The following is a 15491-nucleotide window of genomic DNA, read 5'->3' as shown; positions in this document are numbered from 1 at the left end:
GAATGAGATCGAGCTCTCTCGGCTCTGAGCTGGGCCTGGAGCCTGCTTAAGATTCTCCCTCCCTCTGCCCCTCCCCCCACTCGCACAGGGGCACTTGGGCCCTCTCTCTCTGAAAAAACAACAAAAAAAGGGGGGATGGGACAAAGGCCACACCCCTGCTGGGAAGGAGCAGCTGGGACAAGGCCCCTGTGTGGCCTGAAGGGACAGGGCTCAATGACACCCAATGGAGTCAGATCTGAGTCAGGAGGCTGGGAAATAAGAAGGGAGGAGGCAGGGAGTCATCCTCTGGAAGGGTTGGGGACTGGAACCTATGCACAATAATGCTCTCTCTGAGAGTCACAAGCTCAGGAGACCAAGAGCCTGAGACCATAACCCAGGAACTGACACGACCTCTCAGGCGTCACCAGGCAGCACAAGGTCACAGACAACAGGTGTGTTCTCACTGCAATGCTCAGGCCTGCCAGAAGGGGCAGAAGTGTGGCCCCTCAGTACCAAACACGTGGGCAGGAACACACTGCCCCCCACCCCACCCCGGCCCCGGCATTCACGTGCTTCTGAGTCCAAATCTATGACATTCCCTAAGAGGCGACAACAGACACAACCTTTGCCAGCAGAGCAGAATGTGGTCCAGCAGGAGACAGAGAACGAATGAGAAATTATGTGGTGTGGTCAGAGCCCAGGTTCCCCTGGAGAGGTGCCGAGGATCATGGAGATTGAACGTCAGAGAGTAGAACAGAAGTGGCCCTGATCTGATCGGGAAGATGCCCCAGAGCACCAGGTCCTGTTGGGGGCAGGCGGCCTCCAAGCAAGTGGGGCAGATATGGCAATGTCCCCTGAGATAAAGAGGCCACCTTGGCCTGCGGGCTCTCCCCAGCACCCTCCAAAGCGGCAGGTGGCTGACCAGTCCAGTTAGGGCTTGGTCACGCTCCTCAACTTCCAAAGAAGGGTGTCAACTCTCACATCTGGGCCTCAACTCTCCAGGTCTGCATCACCAGCCCACAGAACACCCCCATTCAAAATCTTGCCAGAGGACGTGGCTGCGATTTTTGGCTGTCCCATTTCACCAAAGGCCCCAGTCAGTGGCCAAAGGGGGAGGCCAGGCCTCCCACGACCATCCTGTCTGGCCCTCTGCAGATCTGTCTGGATGGGGCTACATCTGGGGTCTGCCCTTGGCCTTTACTGAAGGACACTGTGGGAAAGAGCATCCTCAAACCAAGACCCTGGCACTGGAGAAGCAGTGCAGAGGCTGGTACTGACCATGATCATCCCTCGATGAAGCCCCAGAGAGAAAAACGCCTTCTACAGCCGAATGTGCTTCTGACAACAGGTTCTTCGAGGCCCCTGACCACCACCGCAGCTTTCCCTCCCTCTCCAGCCACTATCAAGTTCAGAGTCAGGTCAGCCTCCAAGAAGACTGCACTGGAGCACCTGGCGCCCAGAGGCTCCATGACATGGGGTCTCGGCATCACCTGCTCCTCTGCCCCAGGCAGGTCTTCTCCTGGCATGTGCTCACGAAACCTTCCTATAAAGGGCTGTCCCCCAACAAATTCATATGTCGCAGTCCTAATCCCACCCCGTACAGCAGAACGAGGCCCTATTAGGAAAGAGTTGTCACAGATGTAACTCATGAACATGAGGTCACACCGGAGCAGGGTGGGCCTCAAATCCAGTAACTGTGCCCTCAGAAAAAGGGGGAATTTGGACAAAGGTGCGCACAGGGAGAACGCCAAGTGAAGACGCAGGCGGCGGCCCAGGTGATGCTTCCATGAGCCTAGGACCGCCAGAGTGGCCAGCGACCCCCAGGCCAGGGGAGATCCCGAGACAGACTCTCCCTCATGGCCGCAGAAGGAACTAACCTGGCCACACACCTTGGTCTCGGACGTATGGCCTCCAGAGCTGTGAGGACAAATCCCTGTTAACATCCCCACCCCCCAAGACCATTTGTGGTGCTTTGTTATGGCGGTCCTAAGAAACAAACCCACTTGCCTGACCACCTGATTTGCCCCGGAAACCCCCACCCACAAGCAGTGCCCAGCCCCCTCCACCACTGCCGCCTCCATGTAAATGTTCCCCATGGCATTTATCTTGGTCTGACATCCTATATGTTTCACTTATTTAGCTGTGTAGAACACTCGATGAGGGCACAACTTTTGTCTTTGCTGCTGTATCACCAGCACCTAGAACAGATGCAGGTGGACAGTAGGCATTCAGCGACTAAATGCCGAACGAGGGAATAAAAGCAATTGCTGTTATTATTAATAACGCCTCCCTAACTGCACCGCAGGCTCCTGGGCTCTGTTTGCGGCTAATCCAAGCTACACTGTTCTGGTTCCTGGTGTTCACCTCCCACGTTGGGCTGGGGAAGCTGCCAGGCAGGGGTGGTAAGTGCCCAGAGCCACAGCACTCGTTTCAAACCCTGACTTTGCCCCGCTCTACCTGTGTGACCTTGGGAGACCTGTCACAAGTCTACACATCAGCTTCTTCAACCCTAAATTGGGGATCATCTCTCCCAGGCTGGGGTGAGGAAAACAGAGACAAGGTATGGAAGGACCTGGCCCATTACAGGCCCTTGACAGGTACCGGTCACGTGAATCACACAATATCAGTGCTGTGCCACACTCAGCCTGTCACCTCTACACACACACCCACTGGGGTTGTCTGGACTGCCGTCACAGGGCACAGGGATCGGGAAACTCCTTACACCCTACTCAGATCAAGGAATGACGTTACAACCACAGAGGACAGAGTGAATGCCAGTGAGGTCAAGGGCACATCCAGGCGGGCCGCAGGGTGCCATGATCGCAGAGCCTGGGGGGCAGGCGAGCCTTTGGAAAGGTCCTGCCTTTGTGGGTGAGAAATGGGGCATCAACCTTGGGGATAGTCTGAAGTTCCCATAACGTGCTAGCCAGTATGTCTCCTGCAGCACACCTGTGTCCATAAGAGGCACTCGGTGGCCCCTGTAGACACCTCTGCCCAGAACACCCTCGTGTCCCCACCCCGGCCCTCCTTACCCCTACCTCCTCCTGCTCTCCTATGTCTCAACTCTGACTTTGAGGGAAACTCTCAGTGCCTTACAAGTTGGGTGGAGCCCATGTGAGGTCCAGCCAGATGGTGGTCTGGGAATTAACATCTGTGTTAACACGTGAGCTAGCTGAGGGCACCCATCGGCCATGGAACCCAGCGCCAGGCAGAGGGCTTGCCCCCCAGAACACACTTGTGTAATGAAGAGTTTTCAGCATTTGAGTAAGAATAACTGCCCTCCTGGCATTAGCAAACATTTTCTAAATACAACAGATCTTTCCTAACAGACTGGGAGCTTTGGGCTGAGAATAAACAACGCGGAGCTGGTGGAGAGGAACAAGAGTCACTAGACACGTGGAAAGGCTGTGACACGTGGCTTCCTTCACCAGGCTCCACAGTGGAAGGAGCCTCTGGGAGCCTGTGCTGGCCACAGAGATGTGTGGGCAGCGCTCCTGCCCTCGGGGACCACGCGACAGGGCCTGTGTGCACGCAGGTCTAGTCCACAGGAGGGGTTCAGGGACGATTAAACCACTGAGCAATCCATATCACAAACACTTCAACAGCAGAAATGGAACACCACCCTCCAAATGAACATGTGCTGCGAACAGCCAGACTGCAAGACTTCCCTGGCAGGCAGGAAGAAATCCGGGTTCCCAGGGCCACCCCACAGTGTGACTGGGGAGGCCCAAGCCGCAACCCTGGGAACCTTTATGGCAAAAGTACCCCAGGTGGCTCTGATGTCCAGGGAAGCTTAGGAAGCCCAGCCCTGATATAAGGCCCAAGAGGGACCTTTCTGGACACCCACATGAAGCGGAGGGATGGGAGATGGGGTGGGAGGACCCGGCAGGTCCAAAGGCTCAGAGGGCAATCTCACTCCACGTGGCTTCCTGTCGAGGGAGAGGACGCCGGCCCGCATGCGTCTCAGGAACAACGGCTGACCTGCCAGATCTACAGGTGAAGTGGGTGGGCATGGTACCCCAGGTTACTGCAAGAAGCAAGGTCAGGGCACCAGCCTGGGGCAGTGGGAGGAGGCCTATTCGAGAAGGGTGCAGTAGGGAGTAAAGGTCGGGAAAACACCAAAGTCGTCCAGGTTGGGTCTGGAGCTGCACAAGATCACATGAGCCAGAGGACAGAGACTTGGGGGTGGGGAGGAGGCAGGGCTCTGGACCAAGAGCAGGAGGGGGGGGGGGTAAGTGGCAGCAGCTGAGAACATGAGGGCGGGGGAAGCTGTCCTGCGAGGCCTGGGGGACCTGCCCGCTTGTCCCAGGAAGCCACCACAGCCCTTCAACTGGGAGTGACTCTGGTGGCTCCCTTGCATCCCTCAAGTCACCGGTCAACACGAAGCCACCCCCCAGAACATCCCCCGCCATGTACCTCCGCAACACTTACCTCTGCCACACGGGACTTTCGGTTTATTATTGGAACGTGCTCACACACATGCGTGTACACACACACACGCCCCTCCATGAGAGCAGGAATTCATCTGTTCACTGTCTGACACATAGCAGGTACTCAAGAAACATTAGCAAATGCACGTTTGATGACCTGGCTGTGACTGGGGAGGAAGGGAGAGACCTTGGCAGGGAGGGCGTGAGGGACAATGCTGCTGCTGTCGCTGCGGCAACAAACCAGGAGGGAACAGGAGGGCAAGGCCAGACACATGCTCGCTCGGCACAAGGACAGCACACCCTGGGCCGGGGAGAGGACTGCCCTCGATTAAGTGCCCTTCACGGTGACTCTCCCTTTGCTCACGGGGCTGAGGAGGCTGAGAGGCACCAGCATGGCCTGGGGTGGTCTGACATGCAATGCTTCAACTCTAAGCAGACAGGAGGCACCCCAGATACCCCAAATGCACCAGGGCTCCGAGAAATGGCCAAGCCAATGGTCCCTTTGATAGTGATGGTCAAGTAAGGGGAAGATCCCTCGCCCAGGTGAGGTCAGGGAGGTCGCTCCCCCAGGCCGGGGGGCCCAGCACAGACCCCTGGAGGCCAGGAACGAGGTGGCGATGGCAGCTCTTTACCTTAATGGTTTTTGACTGGAGCCGTAGGCCATTCAGCGTGTTGATCGCTCTCTCTGCGTCCTTGGCAGTCACGTAGTTCACAAAGCCATAGCCCAAGCTGTGCCCTGTGTGGGAGAACACGTGCACACTGGTAAACCGGCCGACAGCCAGGGAGGGTGAACAGGACCATGTGCGACTGGGCTCCAAAGGACAAGGTCGTTAAAAGCCATGGCCTCCTGGAAGTGGGGTTAGAAGACCCACGGTCACCATCACACTTCTTTGGCCGACATGTAAATTTTCTACAATGGACAAGTGTTACTTTTATTAATTTTTTTTTTTTCTTTAAAAGGGCCGTTTAAAAAGAAACACTGTGCTACTAACGGCATCCCGTGGAAACCATCACAAAAGCAATGATGATGATCGGTGCCCCCAGTCCCGGCTGAGATGTGGGGACTCCAAGGGTGAGGAGAGAGGACGGTCATGAGTGGGCGAGATGGGCAGGTGGGGAGAGCTGCATGACGGCCACCCGTCTGCGTCCAGGGGTTTCTCCCCTGCTTGCACCCCAACAGCGGGAAGGCTTGCTGGGCTCTGGTGCCACCCAGTGCTGGTTCCCTCACTTGCCCGAACACCTACAACCCAGCTAAAAAGCAGATGACGTGGAGCACAAAGGGAAGCTGGAGCTGAGGGAAGTCCCGGCCGGCCGTGCACCTGCCTTCACGGCCCCGGCCAGGCCTCCAGGCTTCCCCTGCCAGCGGCTGTCATGTGACAGCACCATCAGCCCAAGTCCAAGGGATAACAACACCTGAGCTCTTCCCAAAGGAAGCCAAGGTTACGCGTGGGTGTCCCCACCTCTTCTTTGGGAAACACTGAAGTGGCAGGAGTGACCGCCAATGGCATGCTACGGGAGGGATGCAGCCCAGCAGGGGAGGGGCTGTGGGTTCCCAGGAGCCCAGAGTGCAGCCAAGGCCGAGGGGCCCAGTGGAAGGAGGCCTGTCCTTTCGCTACAGAGGACAGGCAGGAGGCGGCCCAGAGAGGAGAACCGACATGCCCACTGCTTACCCACCCACACGCCGTGCTGGCGGGCAGCCACCGAATGCTAGGCACGGCTCTGGGCACAAAGATAGAGTGGTGAGCTTCGCTCCATTCCTCTGGTTGGTGGAGGGCGATAACAAGCAGGTAGAAAACATGCCAGGCCTTGAGCCGCATGAGGCGGGGGTCTCTGGGTACCGGCTGAACCCAGACCCTCAGGTGGATAATGAGGTGTGGAACCCAGCAGAGAGCCTAACCCAGTTTTGCCGCTTCTTAAAAAAAAAAAAACCCTAAATGCTTTTATTTTTTTGCATCTAAAGAGAAATTACAAAGATAATAGAAAGAGTTCCCACAGACCCCATACCCCATTTTCCCCGGTGGTAACATATCCGGATGGGACATCTGTCACAACCGAGGAACCAATGCCGATACATTACAATTAACCACAGTCCACACTTGATTTAGATTGCCTCAGTTTCCCCCCAAAGTCCTCTTACGTCCCAGGAGGCCACACAGGATCTCACGTGACATGTAGTCTGTCACGTCTCCTTAGGTTGCTCTTGGCTGGGACAGCTCTCAGACTTTTCTCGTTTTTGATGACCTTGAGAGTTTCAAGGAGGACTGGTCAGGAATTCTGTAGACTCTCCTGCAGCTTGGGTTCGTCAGATGTTTTTCTCATGGCGAGACTGCAGTGGGTGACGGGTTTTGGGAGGAAGACCCCAGAGCGAGGGGCCCTCCTCCTGACATCGTACTGGGGGCTGCGTGCTGTCACCATGACCTATCGCTTTGTTGGTGTTGGCGCTGGCCAGGATCCCCCGAGGCCGGCGGTTCCTCCACTGAAAAGTCCCCCCCTCCCCCAAAACCGTAGGCTTTGGAAGGAAGTCCGTGCGTGGCCCATGCCCCAGGAGCACCTCGCGGAGGTGTACTCCCTCCTTCAGGGCACAGCAACTACACAAGCCACCTGCAGTGCTGCACGGGCCACTTTCCTTTTGAAAGAAACAAACCCAAACCTGCCCTTCCACAACCATATTTCTAACAAAACCCCATGGGTCTCAGAGACTTATTAGCTCCTAAACCCCAGAGAGCGAGGACCGCGGAGCAGCGGGGCTGTGGGGCTGGCGCCCAACTAGCAAGAAAGTCAGAATCAGAAGTTCAGAAAACAGTACAGAAAACCACAACTGGCTCCAGGCTGGGAACTTTAGGGCCCTTGCAAAAGGTCCAAACTGCAAACGTTAAAGCTGAGAATGCAGAATGTCTATGGTATAGACTCCTGACTGAACTCCAGGCTTGCTGGGATTTTTACTCCCAAACACCTGCTCTCCAACCCCTGCTCTGCCCATCTGTCACCACGCCCAGGCCATGGAGCCCATTGGCCTGACCACAGGATGGACTCTCTGCCTCTTCGGTCGGCACGACCCACACTTGTGTCTTCTCGTCTTTCTGCTCTTCCCACAAGGCCAAGCCCAACCCCAGACCACCTATCTCCTCCACTGCCAGTGCCACAGGTGGCCCAAGTCCTGCTAGGGGAGACCAGACACTGATGAGGACTCGTACCTGGGCCACACTCCTGTGTCTCAGCCACAGCTGGCTGCTCTTGGCATATAAACATGGGTCCTCCCCGACTCTCGGGTCCTGATTCCTCGCCTCCCAGGCACTTGGTGGCCCGGCCCCAGGGTGGTCACTGCAGACTGCCAGTCTACCGAGGCAGTCCGACCATCAGGTGCCACCCCCAGAGACGGTCAGGACGCAGCTCCCCGAGCTCTCAGCAGCACTGGGCACGGCCGACTCACTTGAGGGGTCACCTCCCCCAGAATGGAACAGCAACGCCAGGTTTTCTTTCTCTGGGTTTTCCTTCTCCCCAGCTGTCCCTTCCCAAGCTTAGTCTTCTACCCATCCCACTGAGATGACCCCCAGGTTTCTGGCCTTGGCTCTTGTGCCAGCCACACTCTTCCTGGGTAGCCTCCCAGGACAACTGCCAACGTCACCCAGGAAGTCACACACCCTCAAGCGGCCACTGCCTCCTTTCCTAGGCCTGCTTCCCCTCCGGTTCTTGTCAATGAGTTGACAAGTATTAAGTGAGCACCTACTATGTGCCAGGCCCCAGGCCAGGCTGGCCAGGGGGTCTGATGATCACAGCGGAAGACAGTTTGTGCCTTAACGGTTGATGGGCCAGCCGACGGCAAAGCAGCAAGAAACTAACCAACAAAACTGCCGTCCGGGGGCTATAAGGAAAATTTCTGTGGTGGTGTGAGGGACTCATGGGTGTGAGGCCCATGGTGGACAGGGTGGTCAGAAGCACCTAGTGAGGAGTCAACACTTGCGGCATGACCCTGGGATGGCTGGCGGCAAGCAGCCCAGACAGAAGAGCAGGTGCCAAGCCCGTGAGGCAGAGGAGACTTTGGTGTGTTCCAGGAAACGAAAGGCAGCCAGCACAGTTGAACAAGACGAGCTGGGGAATGGCCCAGAGGTGGCTGCTGGGTGGGGGTGGGGGTGGTGGGGACAGGCTGCCAGGCAGAGCCCGGGAGCGAGGCTGGGTAGGGAGGTGCCGGGGGGCGGGCAGCAGAAGGCAGAGCCACCGAAAGGCCCACAGATGGGCTGCTGTAGGAGGGAGCTTCATGGGGAGGGATCTCTGTACACCCTGTTCTGGGCTGGCCCTGTCCCCTGAGAGTCTATCCAACCCTCTACAGCGGGCACCTGCATGCTGTGGGAGGGAAGGCAGGTGAGGAGTGAAGAGGAGCCCTGGATTGCACCCACCGGATGAGGCCACTGGCGAAAGTGCCTAACACAGTGCCGAGTCCCTGCCTCCACCTGGCCGCTCACCATAAACCAACTGCTCTCGACTTCGGCTGCTTGCCAGAATCACCAGAGCAGTTTCTAAAAACTATCACTGCCCAGGCCAGAACCTGAACCGGTATCAGCATGGGGGTGGGGTGTAGTAAGAGTGGGGGTGGCTTCAGCAGTTTTTAAAGCCCCCCAGCGATCCCAATGTGGAGCCCAGGTTGAGAGCTGCTGCTGGAAGTGAATGAGGAAGAGTGGGGCTCCCCAGTTCTACAGACCCTCAATGGTCTATACTCAGAGTGGGCACCTGGGGGAGGCCCTCACTTCCCAAAGCAGGCCCCCAAGTTCCTGTTTCTCTAACAGGGTCTATAAGCCGTGCAGGGTAATGACACAGCTCCCGAGGGCCTGTCTCAAGCTCAAGGACCCAAGAGGTCAGGCAGGTGTACTTCCAATCTCCTTACAGATGATTCTCCTGTCCCTTAGACACGGTGAGCTTGCTAGAATCAAGGCCACGAAGACCCATCAGGTGCTGCTCCCTCATTTAGGGCAATGGAAGACAAGCCCTGACAGAGGAAGGTCTGAGGCCTGGTGGTGGAACAGGGGCAGCGCTCAGGCAGGGCACGGATCCTGCACAGGCTGCTGGGACTTACAGAGGGCAGACAGGGCCTGCCTGGGGTCGGTGCTGGCAGGGGAGGTCAAGCAGACCCCCAGGGTGAAGATCTAAGGGAGGGGGAGGGGGCAGCAGATGAGAAAGAGAACGGCCAAGGATGAAGCATGAATAAACTCTGGGTTTGAGGCCAAGGGATATCCCAGAAGCCAGTGCTCCCCCCCAGCTCACGCCATCCCCGCACTGCGGGAAGAGGTCGGCTTCTTTCACTTGGTCCTGAACCAGAACTGCCGTCCTCCAGAAAGCTTACATCACAGATGTTCAAACAGCCCAGACTGGCTGACTGAGCAGGCCTGGGCAGGGCCTGACACTAGGGTCTCTCCTGGTGGCCAGCAGGCCAAGAGCCGCTGCCTGGAGAATATGGAGGCTGCCTCCTTGTGAGCACTACTCATGCCCTGCCGGGTGGCCTCTGAGCCAATGCTCTTCCATTTCCAAACACCACTCTCTCCAGACAAGGTTATTTATTTATTTTGAGAAAGAGAGCGAGCGAATGAGCAGGGCAGGGGCAGAGAGAAAGGGACAGAGAATCCCAAGCAGCCAGCGCAGAGCCCGATGTAGAACTCGAACCCATGAACCGCAAGATCACGACCCAAGCCGAGATCAAGAGTCGGACGGTTAACCAACAGAGCCACCCAGGCACCCCTAGACGAGGTTAAAACCTAGAGACAATGCCCTGGCATCTCGTGTTACATTTGCCATCCAGAGCAGCCAGATATAATGTTTTCATCCCTCAGTGTTTCTCAAATCCACCTGGGGTGGACAGCTGAGGGAGGGGAACACCCTGAGGACAGGCACTCCCCTGCAACGTGAGAGGGCCCGTAGAGCCCAGTTCTTCCTTTATTTAAAAAAATATTTGAGGCGTGCCTGGGTGGCCCCGTCGGTTAAGCATCTGACTTTGGCTCAGGTCATGATTTCACAGTTTGTGAGTTTGAGCCCCACGTCGGGCTCTGTGCTGACGGCTCGGAGCCTGGAGCCTGCTCTGAAGTCTGTGTTTCCCTCTCCCTCAGCCTCTTCCCTGCTAGTGCTCTGTCTCTCAAAAATAAATAAACGTTAAAAGAAAATTTTACTTTTATTTTTTTAAAACTACTTTCCTTTTTTTTTTTTTTTTAAAGTTTATTTATTTGGGGGGGAGGGTGCAGAGAAAAAGGGGAAGAGAGAGAATCCCAAGTAGGCTCCGCACTGTCCGCAGAGTCCAACGCAAAACTCGATCCCACGAACCCGGTGAGATCACAACTTCAGCTGAAATCAAGAGTCAGACGCTTAACCGACTAGCCACCCAGGCGCCCCTAGAGCTCTTCCTTTTTAGATGTCTGCAGGGGTTCAAGGGAAGACTTCACAGCAGGAGGAGTAGGTCTTGGGCGAGTTGAGACAATGAGCAAGAAACAGCGAATGCCCCCACAAGAAAGAAAATGGGCAAAGGACAAGAAGGGTATTTTATAAAAGAAGAGTACAAACAGCCACTAGAACGTCACTAGAGTGAATGACCACCCCAATCAGATGTCATTTTTGACTTAGGTTGGGCAAGATGAGAAACCCCCCTGGCCCAGTCGACGGCACAAGTGTCAACTGGTGACAGGGTCCAGGAAGGTCCACACCCTCCCATCTAATGGTCCATTTCTAGAAGACCCCCAATGCGAACGAGCGGTGACTGAAGGTTTGCACCAGGATATTTCTCAGTGGGGTTTGTAAATACGGAAATGTGGTCACAAGCTGCCATGAACTCAGAATCTCCATACAACAGAACACTGTGCCGCTCTTCTGATGAGACTGCTTTATGTTCAATGATAGAAAAGCATTCACAGGTACAGGAAGAAAAGTTTCCAGCACAGCTTGAGTGGTGCAAGCCCATTTTTCTAAAAACACGTAGTTGCTTATGACCACAAATGTGGAAAGAAAAAAGTATGGAAGGACACAAACCACAAAGCTAACAGTGGTGGAATTTGGGGTAATTTAAACTTTTCCTTTTTGCCTCACACTGTTGTTGTTGATATACGGAACAAAGGTGATTCACATTAAGAAAACAAAAAGCGGTCAGGCTGGCTTGGTGTGGAAGGGCTTTCCTACAGAGGGAACAATATCTGCAAAATCGTGAGACTGTAAGAGAAGGGTCTGTCTGGGGAGTGACAAGCAGCTCAGTCAGGGCTGAGAGGAGGGTGAGTGGCGAGCACAGCGGCTAGAGAGGAGGAGGACAGCGCCCCAGAGACCTGGGAGCCACAGGCAGGAGTGTGGGCTTTATCCTGACCAGAGGTGCATGGCCATGAGCCAGAAGCTGAGCGAATGGGCTGGAGGCTGGGGACCAAGTGGCCAGCAGGACAGACAGTCCAGGAGGGTGGAAGCTGGCTCCTGGGCCATATGGCATCTGCAGAGGGACCAGACCCCAGGCGGAGAGTGGGACAGGGCTGCACAGTAGGGCCAGCTAGGGATTGTGGATGGAACAGGCAGCAATAAATACATGTCCCCAACACGGGGGCTGGGACCTGGCCAGCCAGAAACATGCTGCATCTTGGAAGCCAGCGTGTCAGACGTTCCCAAATATTCCCGATAACCCAGCCACCACCCGTTCCTCGTTCCTCCCGTCACCAGTGCCTGGCCAATGGCTGGCACTCAATAAATATTTGCGGAGCAAATCAATGTCCATGCTGATCTGCATTCTTCTCCAATCGCTAGACCTATTCATTCATTCATTCATTCATTCATCCATTCAACAAGCACTGATTATGGTCGTATCTACGGACATATGGGGTTTTTGCTTCTGAGAACCATACGGACCTACTGGACCAAAAAGTTCTAACTTCAGTACAGTGTGGAAGCCCACACTGCCAGCTGCCTGGTTGCTATGGGAACCCAGACCAGGAGCAGCATCTAATGCTGACATGGCTGAGCAGAGAAGGTGCCCTAAAGCAAGCAGGGCCGGGGACTAAGAGTTTTAAAGCAGGTGAGTGACAGGGTCACATGTGGAGTGTTACAGAGATTCCTTTGCCGCGGTGAAGAGAACCATCTGGAGGGAACACAGATGGCTGGTTAAGAGGCCAGAACGCTAGTGCAGGCAGACAGTGACGTGGCCTCATCTAGATCTGAGGCAGCGGGTGTGGGCGGGAGGAAAAGGGGCGGAAGCACCCAGAAGGATGAATGCCAGGGACACGCTTCAAAGGTCATGCTTAGATCTCTGACTGGAGTGCACTGAGTGAACCTGGTGTCGTCTGTTAAGATGCAGATGCTGAGAAACAAGAAAGCAGCTGGTGGGACAGAGTCCAGGTCAGTCTGGAAAACCCTGAAGTTGAGGGGTCGAGGGGTGTGAAGCTCGGGAGAGTAGTTCCCCTGACACACAGGCAGCAGACTGAGGATAAAGTGAAGCTATGGAGGGGCGTCTGCTCTCCCCAGGACGGGCTTAGGGAGAAGCAGCATGGGAATAACCCGAAAGACTAAGTGAATGGTTGGGAAGGAGCTGCAGGAGAGGCAAAGCAAGGCCTCAGGCAGGTGGTTCGTGGGAGCCAAGGGGGAGAGGAAGCTTCCAGAAGGAAGAGGAGACAGTCCACTGACAGCTCTATGAATGGGAGGGGAGGGAGGACAACAACTAGTGGTTCTCACAGGGAGGAGGGGGAGGATTCTGGGGACACCCAGTAATGTCTGGGGCATGTTTCAGTTGTCGTGACTCAGAAGATGCCACGGGACATAGCAGGTGGGAGCGAGCAATGCTGCTCCACGTCCCACAATGCACAAGTGCCCCCCCCCCCCCCCCCGCCGTCCAAGAATGATCCAGTCCCAAATGTCAGGAGTGCTCAAGTGGAAAAATCCTGGGCTAGAGGAAGTCAGAGAATCTCAGCAAGGATTCTCAAAGAGGACAGATGCTGGAGCGTGTCGGAACGCTGCTCAGGCGGCCCCAAAGAGACCCAGGCAAGCATGCACTTGCCTGGCCAGAGGCTCCCGGGATGGAGAAGCGCCAGCATAGAACAGAGGTAGAGGTGGCTGTTATTTTCATTACAAGGTGAAAGGCAGTCATGGGCCAAGAATGAAGGGTGCAAACGGGCCTGAAGTGGTTGCTGGGAGGGCCAGGGAGGCCTGTGTGGCAGGCTGAGCTCAGCTGGGAATTTGATTCCACGGGGCACCTGTGTGTCTGGATGCAGGACTCTCCCCGGCCAGGAGGATGAAGCCGTGAACGTATCTGTGTCTGGGGTTTCACCAGAGCAGCGGAACAGAGGACAAAGGGGCAGCAAGGCCGGCGAGGTTTTCACACGCTAGCGGCAGGACAGAGGTGGGAACACACAGTAAGCTTTCCGGGAAGGTCCGGTCATCCAATTTAAGGAACTGCTAGCAAGATGCTGAGCTGAAATCGAGCCTGGGCTCACCTCCTCCACAATTCTTGGTACCCTTTACTTATCTTGCCCGAAGAGAAGAAAAAGTTTATCTCTGAACTGAAATAATTTCCAAATTACTCTTTGCTGCTTTTACCTCCTTCCTCGAACCAGCTCTCTCTGGCCTGATCTCGCCAAACCTAGGTGTTCCTATTAACATAGCTCACATTCCTTTGAAAACCACAACAAGTGAACAGACAAAGAAGCCAGGTACCACGAGAATGCTGGCAAAATCGGAATGCAAGGCTCAGGAACATCCACGGGGCTAAAAATTCCCTTCCACCAGAACACAAAAGGAGAAAGGCAAGACTTGTTAGTAGCATAGGAGAATTTTAAAATGCCTCTGAACAAGGACTCTCTTATTCAGGATGGTCTCCTGAAACAGGAGAAAGATAATGGCTTCTAGAACATTCTAACACTGTTCAATTTGGGTATTAGCTACAATTCCTACTTAGAAGATATCTATTAAAATCACAGACTCTCAGAATTGGGAGAGTCCTTAAAAGACTTTTGAATTCAATGCCCCCTCTGAGGAACTAATTCCCTGTACAGCAGTCAGCTGGCCTCTCCAGGACTTATCCCAGGGACAGGAATCTTCAGGTTACCAGCAAAAGCTGAGAGTGGATGAAGTAGGACGATGGGTACCTGGGGTCCCATACGTTACTCTACTTTTATGTAGATTTGAATACAACAAGGTATTATCTTATTTCCGTAATAAAGGTTTTTTTTTTTTTTTTTTTTTTTTTTAAGTTTTAAATTAGTTTTCAGTGAGAGAATCATAGCCCCACAGCCCAGGGTGGCAGCCAGAGCCCTCCTGGGGGGACTGCCCATTGCTCAGCTCACCAGAGCAGAGAGGAAGGTGGGGGAGGAGGGGAGAGAGGAGGGAGAGGGGGAGGAGGAAGAGGAGAAGGGGGAGGAGGAGAACAGGGGCATGGGGAAGAAGGGGGGGGAAGAAGGGGAGAAAGAAGGGGAAGAGGAGGAAGAGGGAGGAGAAGGAGGGCAGCTCCCTAAAACAATGCTCCTCCCTGGGGACAAAAGGAAGGAAGTGCTTTGTAGCACCTGGTCTTTCCATGTTTTGCTCCTTGAAACCATGCTCTCAGGACGGAGGCTGCTCCATAAGGATGGCCTTCCCAGGTGTCTGCAAACCCGTTCGAGGCTACTAAGGATCAGGATGCGGGAGCCACCATCCTCACTTTACGTCGGGTGCCACTGAGGCTTAGGGGTCGCACACGGAGGCAGCGGGAGAGCGGGGTTTGCAGCCGGCACCCGACTCTACTGCCTGCCTGCTGATCGGCTGCCCTGCTCCGGCTCCACAAGAGGTCAAGCTCCGTGCGTCTCAGACGTTCCAGCTGATGTGACTGCGTGACAGCAAACAGCACAGCCCACAGCCCAGGAAGGGCCGCCCAGGGGGACGCTCCATGTTCTGCCACGGGCCAGCGTCGCTTCCACAGGTGGGACCGAGCCGGGCCAGGCTGTCATTCTCTGGTCTCTTACAGCTCTGAGCGGTCCTCACTGCGGGGGTTTCCTCGTTTTCCCTCCCCTCCCACCACCGCACTTTGTATGTACGCGCACTCTGGCTTACGATGAACTCTTGGGAACCTATGTCCAAATCTTAACGCCAGGGCCAGGGCAAAGTAGAGCCTGA

At 55.3% G+C, this 15491-nt stretch overlaps 1 protein-coding gene across 1 annotated transcript in view; it reads right to left on the bottom strand.

The window, feature by feature from the left end:
- ELAVL1 (ELAV like RNA binding protein 1) overlaps positions 1-15491 on the bottom strand; it is a 39478-nt gene that overhangs the window by 10174 nt on the left and 13813 nt on the right. The window contains exon 3 of the mRNA XM_043586442.1: positions 5042-5145. Coding sequence (XP_043442377.1) covers positions 5042-5145 — 104 coding nt within the window. The remainder of the gene's footprint in view (positions 1-5041; positions 5146-15491) is intronic.

Source organism: Prionailurus bengalensis, chromosome A2, assembly GCF_016509475.1.
Source record: "Prionailurus bengalensis isolate Pbe53 chromosome A2, Fcat_Pben_1.1_paternal_pri, whole genome shotgun sequence".
Taxonomy (NCBI): Eukaryota; Metazoa; Chordata; class Mammalia; order Carnivora; family Felidae; genus Prionailurus; species Prionailurus bengalensis.
The sequence above is the reverse complement of the archived record's forward strand: the minus strand, read 5'-3'. Positions and strand labels throughout refer to the sequence as shown.